General features: G+C 45.4%; 1 protein-coding gene across 3 annotated transcripts in view; it reads left to right on the top strand.

The window, feature by feature from the left end:
* arhgef10 (Rho guanine nucleotide exchange factor (GEF) 10) overlaps positions 1-16,791 on the top strand; it is a 45,344-nt gene that overhangs the window by 22,832 nt on the left and 5,721 nt on the right. For all 3 annotated transcript variants that reach the window (XM_085258285.1, XM_085258284.1, XM_085258286.1), the window contains 9 exons: positions 564-679; positions 3,820-3,947; positions 5,160-5,260; positions 5,486-5,607; positions 8,525-8,611; positions 9,302-9,528; positions 9,618-9,775; positions 12,214-12,356; positions 13,605-13,779. In XM_085258285.1, coding sequence (XP_085114411.1) covers positions 564-679; positions 3,820-3,947; positions 5,160-5,260; positions 5,486-5,607; positions 8,525-8,611; positions 9,302-9,528; positions 9,618-9,775; positions 12,214-12,356; positions 13,605-13,779 — 1,257 coding nt within the window. The remainder of the gene's footprint in view (positions 1-563; positions 680-3,819; positions 3,948-5,159; positions 5,261-5,485; positions 5,608-8,524; positions 8,612-9,301; positions 9,529-9,617; positions 9,776-12,213; positions 12,357-13,604; positions 13,780-16,791) is intronic.

Below are 16,791 nucleotides of genomic sequence, written 5' to 3'. Positions count from 1 at the left end.
TCTTGCTCTCTGCTGCAAGTGCTGTTCTTCATGGGCAGATCAGCTGACTGACGGAGAGCGATGGAGGCCGGTGCCCTGACAGACCTTTAATCCGGTCTGTGCTGCAGTGTTTTTTCCATAGATGCAGAACTGCAACAGTTGCTGTAACATCACATTGGATTACTAGCTTCCACAAGGGGCAGACAGGAAGCTGGAAACCTGTTTCCGCCCACATAGAGCAGGTACAGGTGGGAGGAACAGAGAGGATGATTTACACTGACATGCATCAACAAACAGCATTAGATGTTTGTCCCCTGAAAGCTAACGCTGGCTGGTTCACAGGGGTGAGAATTACTGCCACGCCTGCAGAGCTGTCACTGTCCGTGTGGGAGGACAACTGCTTATCTAATCACCCTGACTTTGCTCATTCAGCTTCCTCTGAGCCATGCTGTCTGTCCGTTTGTAATACTTTAATTTGGGATTGTAGTCACTGCTGCTCTTTTGCTACTGTATGAGCCATTATTACACTTTTATTACATTTGATTTGATGTGAATCAACCGCCTGAAAATGTGTTTCTGTGTAGATAAACTGTACATGGGCCCCGGTCAGCTGTACCAAGACCTGCAGAACCTAATCCATGATCTCAGCCTGGTCAACCAGATCTCCACCATGATTGGCAGCCTCAAGGGAAACTACCAGGTACTCCGCTGCATGATATAGTTAATTATGTCTAAAATAGAGTCAGTCTGAGAAAAATCTGGGTCTCAGAGGTAAAGTCCCGACATTTTAGGTAAAATCAAACTGAACATGAGTCTAAAACATGGGAGCTTTTTGGGATTTCCTGTCTATTAATACTCTTGGAAGGTTGTGAGAGTTGACACACACTAATGTTCTTTTAATGGATGTACCTAGGGACCTAAAATCATATTCATGAAGCCTCCTCTCACATGTCCACAAGGACCAGTTTGCTCTGTGTTTGTATGATGCTGTAAAATGTGCCTTTGTGGGCAGTTTGTCTGAGGAGGATGAGGAGTCTCCTGCATCCTGGTTTGTACTGTTCAAACCTGTCATATCGTGTAGCTGCGCATACACACAAGCCTGCCTGTGCTCGTGGGGTGTAAGCAGGTGTGTAAGTAAGTAAAATGTATTTATAAAGCACATTTCACAGATAAAAATCACAAAGTGCTTCACAATAAAATCAGAAATAAAAATAAAATAATATAAAACAGTGAAAAAATTAATTAAAAGCTCGTTTGTATAAAAACATCTGCAGCTGCTTTTTAAAGGAGTCAACGGCACGGAGTCCCACAGCCTCGGTGCCTGAAAAGCTCGATCCCCACGTGTTTTAAACCCAGTACGAGGGACCACCAGTAACCTTTGACCTGACCTGACCTGAGTGCTCGAGATGTAGCATGAGGTTTCAGCAGGTCAGAGATGTACTGGGGAGCTTCACCGTGCAGAGCTCTAAAAGTTACAACTAAAATTTTAAAATGAACCCTAAAATTTACCCAATGAAGAGAAGCCAAAACTGGAGCAATGTGTGACCTCTTGTTTGTACCAGTTAAAAGTCTTGCCGCAGCATTCTGTACAGTCTGAAGGCGATCCAGAGCTGGTTTGTTGAGACACGTAAAAAGACCGTTACAATAATCCAAACGAGAAGACATAAAAGCATGAATCATCTCAAGGTCTGCCTTTGACACCAGTCTGAGTTTAGAAATGTTTCTTAGATGATAAAAACAGTTCTGGACAAGTTTTTTAGAGTGTTTCTCAAGAACTGTCAAATATAACACCCAAGTTTCTGAGACGCGACTGAAATGAAGGGTCTAAAAAACTGATATGCTGCCTAATTTCTGAGAGCATGTGATCAGGTGCAACAATCAAGGTTTCTGTTTTATCTGCATTTAACTGGAGGAAACTGTCATTTAACCATTGTTTGATCTCAGACAGACAATTATTTAAACACAACAATTTATAAAACTCAGAAGCTTTGAAAGAACAGTATAACTGAATGTCATCAGCATAGAGATGATAAGAAATATTATTGTAACGTCTGATAATTTGGCCTATGGTAAATGGCCTGCATTTGTATAGCGCTTTTCTAGTCCCTAAGGACCCCAAAGCGCTTCACACTACATTCAGTCATTCACCCATTCACACACACATTCACACACTGGCGATGGCAAGCTACATTGTAGCCACAGCTGCCCTGGGGCGCACTGACAGAGGCGAGGATATACAGCAAAAAGTGAATAGGACCTAAAACAGATCCTTGAGGTGCCCCAGAAGGCAGAACTGATGTTTCCGACAGCACATGATTCATACAGACAGTAAAGGATCTCTCAGATAGCTGCGACATAAACCATTTAAAACAACACCAGTAATCCCAAACAAGTCCTTCAGCCTATTTATCAGGATGCTGTGATCAACAATATCAAAAGCAGAGCTGAGATCCAGCAGAACCAGAACGGTGTACTCTCCTGACTCTGCTGCCATCAGTGTCACCACACGCTTTAAGCAAAGCGGTTTCAGTGGAGTGTAATGTGCAGAAACCAGACTGGAAAATGTCCAGAACATTGTTCTTCTCCAAAACGTTAAGTTGTTCTGCAACTGTTTCTTCCAAGGTCTTTGACACCAACGGTCATTTTGATATTGGCCTGTAACTGCTTGGTCCAAATTTGGTTTCTTTAATATTGGTTCAACAATAGCTTGTTTAAAATGGCTGGAAACTGAGCCAGTATAAAGAGAAGTATTCATTATTTCCAGAATACAGAGGTCAATAGAGTCAAACACACCAATGAAAAATGATGGAGGACGTACATCAAGGTGGCTTGAAGTCAGTTTCACATGACCAAGCAGACACTGATGTCCTGTAAGGTAACAGGAGTAACAGAGGAGCAGGTATCAGCAGCGTGTCAGTGTGATACTGGGAGGATGATGGAGAAATATTTGACCTGACAGCAGCGACCTTATTAACAAAAGTCATTACAATCAGATGTAGTATAGACTGTGTGTGTCTCTGTGTGTGTACTTGTTTAGACATCTTTGTGGGGACCACAAATTGGAATGTTATTGTACTTATGGGGACAAAATGCCGTCCCCACGAGTTTGAAGCCATTTTTGAGACTCAAAATGTTTTGGACACTGATGCAAAGGGAAAGGAGAGAAAGTCTGATATTTGTGAGCACGGCTAAAAACAAACTTCTAAATGTTGAGGCTTTTCTTAATTAGAAGTGTTTACCAAAACTCTTCTCGTGTCAAGTCTCGATGTCACTTCAGGGTTTTCCTGATTTTCCTGTCGTAGAATCTTATTCTTGGCCTGTTTGTGCAGATGCTTAGTATGCGAGCTAATCTGTGCCGCTGTAATAATTTATGAGACATTAAGCCAGAGACAACATTTGTAGACGTGTTGATTCATCCAAAGCATTTTATTTAGCAAACTAATGATAATAACTTGGCCGCTGCAACAAGCGTCGAAAACTGGAAGTCTCCTCGAGCGCGTGTCGACGAGAATTAGAAAGTAGATGTGTCAAAAGTTGCATAAGTAATAGCTCTGTGTTAGAGCGCATTAGAGTGACAGCTGTTTTCTATTTTGGCTTCAGTCAATGCAGATAACAGTATTAGCAGCGGATTCTCTTAGGAATAGCTTTCATTTGAACTTGAATCGCACTAATGGCTCTAAATAAATGCTGTTATGATTTATTGATGACGTGATACTCTGAGGTGGATTCGTTTACCTCCATGGCCCATTGTTATTCCCATTCCTTCTCCCTCTTAAATCTTTTTCCATTCCTCTGCCTTTGTCTCTCTGTTTCTCCTCTCTCCGTTATTCTTTTCTGCAGAATGTAAATCCCACCGTGGCCCAAGACTGGGTATCAGGACTCCAGAGGCTGATACTGAAGAAGGAGGAGGAGATCAGGGCAGCTGACCGGTGTAGGATCCAGCTCCAGCTGCCTGGCAAACAAGACAAGTTTGTGCTTTTCTCACATTTTTAGCTTCAGGCTTCAATGTCTCGATCCTCCTCACCCCCCCAGGAGTTCATGTTTATCCTAGGTTTGCCTTTATCCCCCTTTACCCTGCTTTCCCCGTCTGCCCCCCCAATCTCTGGATGTATTTCGAGCCTGTTTGGATAAACAGGTTTCTGCACCAGCTCTAATCTGGGGCATGAATCACAGCAGTGGAAATGTGCATCAGTGCTAGCAGTCACAGTCTGCCCAGCTGCTGCTGAATACAAACGCTCATGTCATACGTCTACACGCCGTCTTATAGTCTGCACGTGGCCTCCCAAGGGTGCACCTTGTTTTGGCTTTTTCACATTCCCTGTGAGCGTAACTGTTTCCTGGCTCGCCCTCTCGCTTTCTCCCGACTACATTTACCCGGTGAGATTATCCATGGGTATGTTTGGAAAGGCAGCTGTAGCTCTCTAATCCCTCCCCTCGTTTCTCAGAAACACGTCTCAGCATCAGGCACTGACAGCAGTGAGCCCTCCACCCGCACACAGCAAGAATATATATAAATGTATAATGTGCGCACCAGATCCTTACAGAAGTGATCATTGGTATTGATTTCCACTGCGTTCCTCTCGCTCTGTCCTCGTGTCAGCGCTCGGTAATCAGGCAGACGTCGTTCAAGCCTGACGCGGGCCTTCTCCTGTGATGCAGGCGGTGTTTAAGTGCAGTGCTTCTGCTCAGTTGCTCTGTTTGCAGGAATATTCAAACATTAAAGTGCCGCTTAGAGGAATGTAAATGCACGTGATCGAGGACAATCTCGCTAAAACATCTCTGAAGGTTTTTGGGCACAAATCGGATGTTATCTTGTTATCTCTGTCTGCAGACCGACACTTTAACATCTTCCTTTTTTTCATCGGCTGATCCCTTTATGGGTCACCACAGAGCATCAACTTCCTCCATCTCACCCCGGCCCTACCATCCTCCTCTGTCACACCACCCCTCTGCATGTCCTCCTTCACTACATCCATCATCCTCCTCTGAGGTCTTCCTCTTTTCCTCCTGCCTGCAGCTCCGTCTTCATCATCCCTGTCAAATACATCCACCCTTCTCCCTCTGCACATGTCCGAACCTGAGCCAACTGCTGTTGGGATTTGACGCTATGTAAATAAAATTGAAAAAATCGAGTAATAATTTTTTTTATTCATGCGTGTTTTGGTCGTCTCTGTTTGCAGGGCGGGGAAGCCGACCTACTTCAGTGCAGTGTTCAATACCCTCAGCCCAGCCATCAAACAGTCATGGATCAGCAACTTGCAGATGGCGAAGCTGGCTCTCGGTACAGTACACCTGCTCTCTCTTACTTTTTTTATTCTTTCTGCATCTATACATGATGATCATTCATTTTATTAATCGTAAATATTAGATATGCAATGTTAAATCTGTTTTATAAATTACTGCCTAGTAGTTGCTCAGATATATTAGAGCGAGGAAGCTGTGTCACAGTTCCTTATGCTCACTGCGTGGTTCACATCATTGAACTGTGTGTGTGTGTGTGTGTCAGAGGAGGACAATGTGCAGGGCTGGTTCTTTGCAGAGGATGATGGAAATCAAATGAAGAAGCAGAAACACCCCCTGCTGCTTCGACAAATGCCCGTGGTCATGTCCAAACTGCAGGAGTTTAAGGTGAGGCGCTTTGTTTTCTTTCCCCTTCGATCATCTGCGCAGCGACTCGGTGGATCAGTTGGTTCGAGCTGTGTCACAATGATGCCACATAACTGTGGCAGGTGTAGTTCACAGGTACCACAGGCCACACTGAAGTAATACGGTGTTTCTTGCAGCGCTGGCTAAAATAATCTCACCTGACCGAATGGATTAGAGGTCGTTTTATTTTGGTCGTGTTAGTTCACTCAGTGAAAAATAGCACACTGCATGTGATTGTGGTGTTCACTGATTTGCTGCTGGTGTGAAAATAGCAGTTAATCTTTTCATTTATCTATAAATATGTGATATTGCAGCAAGAGTAGAAAATGAAGCTAAAAAGTTGTAGCTTGTAAACGTTCATACCTTCTGACTTAGTCTTCAGTGTCAGGGCTCAGTTTGGATGCAACAGCCAATAAGGTGGAAGAATCACTCAAAGTATGAGTTCACCTTCTTAATATTATAAAAACACTTTACCTGGTGTTGTCTGTCATTGATTGACCAGCTGGATCAATAATACTGTAAATACATGATTATCTGCTCAGGAAACAGACACATAAATCCCTCTGTGTGAGTCAACTTGAGAAATTAGCTCAAAGATGTCATGACTGGTTTTTTCCCACTGTGGTGGAACAACGCTGTGGTCGTCATTTTGAAACACAGTTTTCCTGTTTTGAAGAATTCCTCTGCAGCGTCATCAGATTTATTTAAACTTCTCTTACTACAATTCAACTGCTCAGAGCAAAGTTTAATTACACTTGACTTGTGATGAATTTTTGGTGGGAAAAAGCAGTAATCTGGGACGTCTAATTCACCGCTCACACACCGCGACGCCGTCACATACGGCCGTGTGGCAGGCAGAATTTGGACACAAATGCTGGACACGGGAGACAGGAAATGAACGCTGCTCTCAACAAAACACAACACAAAGGCTGGCCAGAAACAAGGAATCCAAAATCCAGGGACACGCACAGCGATGAGGGATGAGGGCAGACCGGAGACACCTGGGAGGACGGCTGAGCCTCACCGAGAGAACGAAAAAGGAAACTAAACCCAAAGCAGACAAAAGACTAACAAATGGGAAGCAACTGAATTTGGGAAAAGAAATGCAGATTTGACACAGAGAGCACAGGAGGGTGGGAAAAATCTCAGGACGATACGAAGCTTTTTGAGTTCCAAGTTTTCTCGTATGTTGATGTCATTTTGTATCATGTTTTATGTTGTTGTTCACTTTGTTAACCGTGAGTTTATTCTATAGTGTCTACGTTGTTCTGTTTAGCACCTTGATTATTAGATTCCCTGTGTGTGTGTCTCTGTGTGTGTGTCTCTGTGTGTGTGTCTCTGTGTGTCTCTGTGTGTGTGTGTCTCTGTGTGTGTGTGTGTCTCTGTGTGTGTGTCTCTGTGTGTCTGTGTGTGTGTGTGTCTCTGTGTGTCTCTGTGTGTGTGTGTGTCTCTGTGTGTCTCTGTGTGTGTGTGTGTCTCTGTGTGTCTGTGTGTCTCTGTGTGTGTGTGTCTCTGTGTGTCTCTGTGTTTGTGTCTCTGAGTCTGTGTGTCTCTGTGTTTGTGTCTGTGTGTCTCTGTGTATGTGTCTGTGTGTGTGTGTGTCTCTGTGTGTCTCTGTGTTTGTGTCTCTGAGTCTGTGTGTCTGTGTGTCTCTGTGTTTGTGTCTGTGTGTCTCTGTGTATGTGTCTGTGTGTGTGTGTGTCTCTGTGTGTCTCTGTGTTTGTGTCTCTGAGTCTGTGTGTCTGTGTGTCTCTGTGTTTGTGTCTGTGTGTCTCTGTGTATGTGTGTGTGTGTGTGTGTGTGTGTGTGTCTGTGTGTCTGTGTGTGTGTGTCTCTGTGTGTGTCTCTCTCTGTGTCTCTCTCTGTGTGTGTCTCTGTGACTGTCTGTGTGTCTCTGTGTCTCTGTGTGTCTCTGTCTGTGTGTCTCTGTGTGTCTCTGTCTGTGTGTCTCTGTGTCTCTGTGTGTGTCTGTCTGTGTGTGTCTCTGTGTGTGTCTCTGTCTGTGTGTGTGTGTGTGTGTGTGTGTGTGTGTGTGTGTCTGTCTGTCTGTGTGTGTCTCTGTGTCTGTCTGTGTGTGTCTCTGTCTGTGTGTGTGTGTGTGTGTGTGTGTGTGTCTGTCTGTCTGTGTGTGTGTGTGTGTGTGTGTGTGTGTGTCTGTCTGTGTGTCTGTCTGTGTGTCTGTCTGTGTGTGTGTCTGTCTGTGTGTGTCTCTGTCTCTGTGTGTGTGTGTCTCTGTATGTGTGTGTGTGTCTCTGTCTGTGTGTGTGTGTGTGTCTGTCTGTGTGTGTGTCTCTGTGTCTGTCTGTGTGTGTCTCTGTATGTGTGTGTCTGTCTGTGTGTGTGTGTGTGTCTGTCTGTGTGTGTGTGTGTGTCTCTGTGTCTGTCTGTGTGTGTCTGTCTGTGTGTGTGTGTGTGTCTGTCTGTGTGTGTGTCTCTGTGTCTGTCTGTGTGTGTCTCTGTATGTGTGTGTGTGTGTCTGTCTGTGTGTCTCTGTGGTGTGAGGTTTTGTTTCCCCTTCATGTTCCACCGTTTCCTGTTTTATTGTGAAAGTCTCGTGTGTCCATGTTCCGTGTGTTTAGTTCCGCTTCCCCTGCAGCGTCATGCTAATCCGTGTCAGCTGTGTTCCCCGTGTGTTCTCGCTTCCCTTGTTATCCTGTATATGTCAGCGTGGTTGTGTTTCTCGGTGTGTCCCAGTGTGTTTTTGTATGATTTTCCATTCAGCTAATAAAGCTGTGTTTTTTACACAGCCAGCTCATGACAAACACACTTTTTAAATGAACATGTCCTTACTCTTCAACACGTTCACGCTTGTTCTCAGGAGGACCTCGCGGAGACTGTCAAGTCATTTCTTTGTGAACGTGTCAGATAAACTCTGGTGTTTTTTCCTGTTCTGTGGCAGGTGGAGTGTGCTGTCCACAACCCGGAGCCCCACATCAACACAGACAGCACAGCAGACACTCCGGTGGTGGGACATGGATGTGTCTGGGTGAGACGCTTTGTTATGCACAATCCAGAAATGAAGTCATGAGTTAGCTTACCTAACCTACGACTGCACGCCAGGGTGGATGGAGGCTGAGCCGCGAACTGAAACTTGAGTGCTGCAGCACAAAGTCGCGTTAAGTGTGTCTCAGCTTGTGTTGCCAAATGGTCCTCCAGTCGTCTTATCTCCAGCAGGTGACAGTTTTTAACTTCGTCTCTGTGAGTCTGACTCTTAGGCCTGGCACAGAGCTTTGTCCACTGTAATGCGTCAGCACAGCAGATGGTGGGTTTTTGCTGTGTGTGTCTTAAAACGTCTTCTTGAGAAAGACAATCTGGCTTTCAAAGTTATGACGTCAGTACTGAAGTTTTCTCCCGAAAGCAAACAATGGCTCTGCTAACCATGATAATCACAGCGAACGCAGCCTTTGCTCTGGCAGATATATAAACAGGGTGAGGTAATTAAACTGTTACTACAATAATCTGTAGTAAAGACTTTTAGATTTCAGGACTTCAACATGTTTTCCTCAGTACATTCAAACTGTCCTCGGCCGTATATTCTGCTGAACTACTGGGAGACTATTTTTAGTAAGCAGCTCTGCCAGAACTGGGCCAAATCATGTTCCTGCTAATAGCTTTGCACAGTTCAAGATGAAACAGATCATCTGTTAAACTGTAAGGTCTCTTTATCTTGGTCCAGGTTGCGAGTTGCACCAACCAGATGGGACAGATTGCCATAGTGGCCATGCAGAACTCCAGCCCTAAGGTGACCGAGTGTTTCAACGTGGAGTCCCGGATTCTCTGCATGGCGTACGTCCCAGCTGAGCAACGCGAGGAGAACGGCGAAAACGTCCCTGACGATAACCAAGTGTCCTCGGCGAAGGCCAGCGATGCCCCCAGCGTCTGCCTGGGCATGGAGGAGGGGAGGTGCAGATGTTTACAGAGTGAACTCACAAAGACGTGTCCCAGAATTGCATCGTGGAATATGATTATTCATATAATGTTATCTTTTTTAGCATCATTGTGTACAAGAGCAGCCAGCGGTCTAAGAAGGTGCGTCTACAGCATTTCTTCACCCCAGACAAGTCCACTGTCACCAGCCTGGTGTACAGGAAGCAGTGCCTGTACGCTGGGCTGGTCAGCGGCTCCGTGGCAATCTACTCCAGATCAAAAGGTGTGTGTTTCACCTGTCCTGGGGCGGGACTTCTCAAATTGTGTAAAACTTTGTTCACTGATACTTCTAAGTAGCTGTAAATGGATTTGGTGATGGCTGAATGTGACGTTTGTGCAAGACCTGCAGTTTGTGACTCAGTTTTGAATAACAGCACCGTGGAGACTCGGTGGCGAGGAAATCCCGGGGTAACTGTGAGGCTTGAGGTCAGAGGTCAGGGTCTCCTCTGCTGTACGTTGAGATTCTGTTTCCATTTGCTTGGTAGTCTTGGAGAAAGCTGTCTGTTTTCCAGCAGTGACCTATTTAACGTCTTCCCTCGCTGACGAGCAGCGACGAGCTGCTCTCTTCCCACAGCTTTGCACGTTCTCTCTTTTGTTCCGTCTCTTCTTGGCTTTCATAGCGGTGCAAACAGAGGGAGCATGAGCTTCTTTCTAATTCTGTCTCTGTTTCTTTCACATCAGATAGAGAATGAGTACAAATTTAGGCCCAATGGGAGGAACAGTCCTTGTGCTTCTTGGCTGCCAAATGTACGTGTGGGTATCACTGTACTGAGGCGTGTTTGATTCACCTCTGTGACTCAGTCGCTGCCCTGCATCGACCCAAACGACAGTAAACTCTTGCTGTTTTCTTGTGCTTGTGTGCACTGAGATAGAAGCAGTGATAGAAAGATTATGGATGATGGCCCGAGGACAGGAAACACGAGGAAAGCTATTCTCGCTGCCATGCTGCAGTTTCCCTGGAAGAAACACTCGGCGTGTGTGTAACTGCTCAGGAATTTCTTTTTTTGACTCCTCATTAGACTTTGTTTTCGTACGCAGCCGTTTCCCTTCGTTGTCCTCGCGTCAGTTACCAGGATGATGGTGCGCTGCCTGTTAGCGTTCATTGCCTCCTGTGTGTTAAAATGAATTCCCAGAAGCAAAGCCAGGCCCTCAGAGTTTGATATGTATGATTTCTACCCATCAGCAGCTCCGTCACTGTCTCAGGAACATGATGCTCGATGCTAAATCGATGACTCACCCTGCATACATTGGTGGGGAAACTGTTCCCCACACTCGTGTTGTAATGCTGCTCAAGTGCTTTGTCACGGTGACTGACTGCGCTTGTGCCTGATTAGCATTTAAATCAAACGTCCAGAGAAGCACAGAGCTTATGAGTTTCAAATCTTTGATATAAACCTAAAAAAATCAAAGATTTTAAAAAGCAAACAGGTTGAAATGTTCTCGTCTTTAAAGCTGTCAGTGCTGAGCTGCTGTGCTGTGGAGTCGGCCTGGTCCAGCCGCAGTCACTTTCTGTCTGCGAGAGAGACGGAGGAAGGAGGCAGTGACTCAGCAAAGGTCACACGTCACAGATGTGCCTCCGTCACCCACTTTCTCCTGTCCACAGTGATATTTGTTAGAAGGCAAACGATGGGTTTGCTTCTGGAGCGTTCAGCGTTTGCTCGCGTGCACTCGTGCGCACACTTTGTTGTAGCTGACATTAACATGAGGAAATGCTTCATTTTAAGAAAGAAGAGCTGTGGGCAGACGCGCAGCAGAGAAGACTTACATAAGCCTGCAAGTTGGCACTGCTGTCTTTTCTTTTGCCTTTTTTCTCTCGTACGCTCACCTACACAGCGTGACTATTACAGTAACATACGCCGAGCTCCTTCGGCGGAATATCACCTTATTTCCTGAGTCTTTCTGAGGCACCCTCACCGCCTCTGAAACACCATCCCTCTCCCTTCAATAGCTGCCTTTGTGCTTCTGTTAAACAAACAATATCGGCGAGGCGGCCTCAGTCGCTTCCTGGTCTAGATTAGCCGAGGGAATGTGGAATCTGGACTGGTGGAGGCTCTCTGGATTCGCGTTCATTCGGAGGCTTTTTCATCAAATACTCTCAGACATGTTTACAAGTTCAATATTTGAATTTAGATGAAAGCAGAAGCGCTGCAGAAGTGCAAGCTGCTGATTTATGAAGCCACCGCGGGGGGTGTTTGACTGCAGCAGAGCTGGTGCTGTAGTTGCACATGTAGAACAGAGTGTGTAGGAGGTGTGTGTGGGACTCGGCGCAGCTCTGACTAATGCTCGCAGCCCATCTATATTCATAGTGAAGGATGGAGAAACCATCAATGGCCACTCTACCGGCAGGAGCAGTTACAGATGCAGACGACCTTTACAGATGACATTTATGAAGACAGACACACTATTATGGGATTGTTTATGGACTGTGCAATGTTCTTCTTAACCACTAAAAGAAGAATAGGTCTCGGTTTATGGTCCCTATGATAAATAAATAAATGTAGCTGCAATAAATCTTAAGGCGGGTCGGTCGTTTCACTTTACTTGTTGTGCAGTTTAACCGACTTCAGATGTTTAGATATTCCTCGGTGGATGTGTGCGTCCTGCGTTTGTGCGTAGCTTGTGTGGAGTGAGTTTAACTGACTGTTGCGTTGCTTCTCACAGATGGATCGTGGAACAGCGACAAGCCCAAGTTACTGAAGCTGGGAGTGCTCCCTGTGAAGGCCATGCTAGCTGTGGAGGAGCACCTCTGGGCCTCATCGGGTGGGCAGGTCTTCATCATCAGCACCCACGCACACTCTGTAGAGGTATGTCGCCCAGGCTTCTCTTACAGTAGTAACACATGTCCATCAGAAACGGGCAGATAGACTCTGTGTGGAGGAAACAAAGCTTCCTGTCTGCGTCTCTGCCCCAGCCCGCCTCGTATCGCTCTGTCATGTTTGTGGGAAATCTGAGTCGCTCTTTAGAGTCTGTGTCTCTAGAAAATAAATAAGTTAGTAGTATCTGTGCCCGCCAGTAATGAAAGAAAAACCATCATGTCTAAATGTTTAATACCGTTCCCAGTACTTTCCCTCCCGAGTCCGGGAATATGAATGGTGCTCCGTGTGTGTCCCGGTCGGATTCAGGGAATGGAAGCGCCTGCTGCGGATCCAGGAATAGTAACTTTCCTCTGACATGCACTCACTCATAATCAGTTTAGCCTCATTAAGCTCATTATGTCGGCCCACCTGCCTGCATGGCTCTCTGTTCCTCACTGCACACTTACACTTTGTCCACAGAGGTAATTAAAAGTCAGACGGAGCAGCAGAAGCACTGAGCTTCTAAAACTTTAATCATCTGATAAATATAAGATTAATCAAATCAAAACACAGAAGTCTATTTGCACGTTTCCTCATTTCCACATTTATCTAAAACACTGAATGAACTCTGCTTAGCCAAATACGAGCCTGCCCACACGGTGAGATTATGCAATCCACGCTGGTGGAATGGGTCTAGTTTATTGGTCTCTGTTCACAAAGACTCTGCAAATATTTAAAACGAATTTTTTTTTTCAGCTCAATAACTGAAAGAAGGATCCAGAGTGAAGCAGACGTGCATGAAACGTATTTGTTTGCGACTGAAAGCATTTACAGCACAAATAATAACACGCCTTCGTGTGTCGGACGAATCGTTCTCTGGTGCTGTTGCGTGTAGTGAGCCTTGGTTTTGCACCTGAAGCATAATCAGGCAGAGCTCTGCATGGGTGGGCTGCTGCAGCCAGTGTGAGGCAGACTTTCTGTGGGCTGAGTGCTGCTTTCTCCACTTCATAGTCACGCAGCCAACATGTGACAGCCTGTGCACTGTAAACAACAACAGCTTTGACCTGCTGAGACGTGTGAAATATATTCTCATAAAAAGCTTCTTGGCCTTTACGTCATGTAGACTGTGCTTAATTGAAATTAGTTATGGCGTCACGCGACGAATGCACGCCTGGTCTTCAGGTCTTCCCCTCGGTCTCAGTTCCAGTAAATTTGCAGTAGATAACGAGGAACTCGTGTCACCTTCTTCTCCTTCAGAGGCAGTTAGAGGCCCACCAAGATGAGGGCATGGTGGTGTCACACATGGTGGTGGCCGGGGTGGGCATATGGATCGCCTTCAGCTCTGGTTCCACGCTGCGCCTCTTCCACACCGAAACCCTAGAGCACCTGCAGGACATCAACATCGCCACACCTGTCCACAGTATACTTCCAGGTAAGACATAATCTTCACTTTGAGACTGGCAAAGCATTTCAAATCCCCACAGACTATTAAATATTACAGTGGAAGGTTTGAAATTCAACTTGTTTCATGCATATTTTTAGATACAGTATCTTGCATGATTTTGCATAACTTGGGCTCGTATTCCCCCGACTTGAGCACGGATCAGCTTTAAACTGTTTTTTAAATAATAATTTAAGTCTTATATAAAGTTAATAACTTTAACTTTTCAAGTCTATTTGGGGTTTTATTGGTGACCACCAATAAAACCTAGCTGGGACCTTCCTCTTCCATCTGTCACTATCCAATGAAAACTTGAACAGCACATGTTGCATGCAGCTAATGTGCGACACTGTGCTGCTTAAACTGCTGCTCTGCTTCTTTTCTTTGCTTTCTTCTACGCAGTGACCAGTGAATGTTACATTTTGTACTATATTCAGAGACTTTAAGAAGCCCCGCCTTGCCGCGTGGTTTGATTGTGATTCTCAGGCTCGCCACCTTTACCACAGTGAGAACTGCTCCCCGTGTGTTCAGCATCACTCGGTAATGTGAGTTTGCCTGACAAAATCTGCCGATTTCTAATCTTGTGACCATCCCATCAGATATATTTGCTCCAGCCCAGCCCAGCAGCCGCGGCCTGTGATACATGCCCCGTCACCTCGCATCACCACGCTCGGTGTCTTCCACTTATTAGCAAACATCGCTGCAGGCAGCTTCTGTTTGTGACACTCCTTTTTCCAAAAGCTCCTTAGTCTAAACAAGGAAACAGAAACCTCTCAGTTTGTCTGCTCATGGTGCCGCATAAAAACACTTTGGACTTTGTCAAGTTGATTTTAAGGCAGCTTTGTGTGTTAAAAGGAAATCCAGGCCATATCTAAACGCTTTAAAAACAAATAAAGGATCATCCTTTTAATAAGTCACACGATCGTGACGTCACATTTACATACAGCACATGGTGTATCTGTGGCTGAGCTGCTGCTTGAGCCAGTTGCTGATCCCGAACTGAAGAGTTTGCTTTGACTCGCCCCACAACTCAAACTTACAGCTAAATCCTGAGTAATCAGAATACTTTGAACTTCAACATGACCATGGCAAATACAATCAAAGGCAGCTGCTTTGACAGAAACATGATGGAGTAAATCTTTGCACTTTAGATTAAATGCAACTATGAGGGAGTGTCATGAAGAGTGAGTAGAGTTATTGTGTGGTTCCACCACAGCACTGCAGACTGAACCACTCCTTCACATGCTGTGAATCTGCAGCTTTATCATTGTGATTCCCATAAAACATAAAAAATGAAACCCTAGGTAGGGCCACAATATCTTAAGACCATAAAAATACCAAAAGAAAGCTTTATACACACACAGGTTTATGAATGCAGACACATGCAGCGTGTTCCAGAGAACAGAAAGCGCCCTCGGCACGCTGAGATCTAATCCTGGGTGCAGTTCAAAGACCTGCAGCTGATGACCTGAGCGGTCTTAATGGTTCTAAATGAGCCGTGCTTCATGCACAGTTTGTCCACAGTTGAGCGCAGAATTTTTATAGCAGAGCAAATATTTGTTCAGCAACTTGTATCAAAGAAAACAGGAGTTACAGTTATTGTGCGTGTGTCACAGAAACAAATGAGTTTGCATCACTCCCAACACACCTTTGAGTGAGTCTACTGTACGTGTCCTGTAGCAAGGAAGCTTTGTGACTGACGAAGGCTGTCCTTACCTTCGGTGACGTTCTGCTGCAGATGTGTTTGAGGCAGACGTTGCTGCTGATGATGTCGAGGTCAGATGAAATCATCTCTGCGTGCCGCAGTCATCAGTGACCTGCTTCTTCGACTCTTGTAATCTGCTGCGTTATGTCAGCGTGACCCAAAAACACACAGCCTCAAAGAATGATGGGAGCTGTTGTTGTGGGCTGCGAAGTCGGGATTTATCCGGTCCAATCAGAACAGTTTTCAGCCACTTTTTCCCTCCTTTGTCCTGAGAAACACCGACAGCCGCGGGCTGAAAGTTTTTTAGAAATGTTGACAGTCAGGCTTCCTTTTAGAACTGCATGTTCCACCTTTTGTGTTGTTTTTGTGAATCCACCTGTCTGCGTTTACTCCTCAGCTTCAGCATTGGTGGTGTTACTGAGCCCGTGTGCGTTTAGTCCTGGGACCTGATTTTTCTATCATGGCTAAAATGTTGTGATATTTCTCTGAACAGCATCCAACCTTGGAGTTTGCATGTTCTCCCCGTGTTCACGTGGGTTCTCCCCGGGTCCTGCAGCTTCCTCCCACAGTCCAAAGATGTGCAATTGGTGGGGTTAGGCTAATTGGAAACACTAAATTGCCCACATGTGTGAATCTGGGAGTGAATGTGAGTGCGACTAGTTGTCTCCGGTCTGTGTGTTAGCCCTGCAACAGACTGGCGACCTGTCCAGGGTGGACCCCGCCTCTCACTCTAAGACAGCTGGGATAGGCTCCAGCGACCCTGAAAAGGATGGATGGCATCCAACCTCTTCTTCCACTGACGGCGTGTTCTGTGATTAGCAGGTGATCATGCTATGTTGTAGCCAAAGTGAGCACCTGAACACACACAGCAGGAGGCAGGTACACATACAAGGATGAACTTTATTTCTGAAATGCCCAAAAGAACAAACTCGTTGAACAAACTGCAGAAATGCAATAACAAAGAACATCTGAAGTTGGCACGAAACCTTCACGAAGACAAATCGTGACACAAAGAAAAATACACAAATGACACAACAAGCCAATCAAAGGAGTAAAAACTGAGATGGAGAAAGTTGGTGAGTGACTGCTGTGAAACATACAGCTGTGACACCGTCCACAGTTACTCTGTGCTGCGCTGCGTAACTGCATTTCTGCTCCATCATACTTCAGACAGAAATCAAAGCAGCTCACTGAAAACACTGAACTTAGAAAAACAAAGTGTACTCAAGGAAATCCCTAATCACAAATAACATTATCAGAGTGAGAGCCCCCCCTCACATTCAGTGTTAGGAGTGCTC

Source organism: Mchenga conophoros, linkage group LG19 (assembly GCF_057382185.1).
Source record: "Mchenga conophoros isolate Kocher_MC1m ecotype Shallow Benthic linkage group LG19, M_conophoros_male_GT1.1, whole genome shotgun sequence".
NCBI lineage: Eukaryota > Metazoa > Chordata > Actinopteri > Cichliformes > Cichlidae > Mchenga > Mchenga conophoros.
Note: the sequence above shows the minus strand (reverse complement) of the source record. Positions and strands in the feature narration are given on the sequence as shown.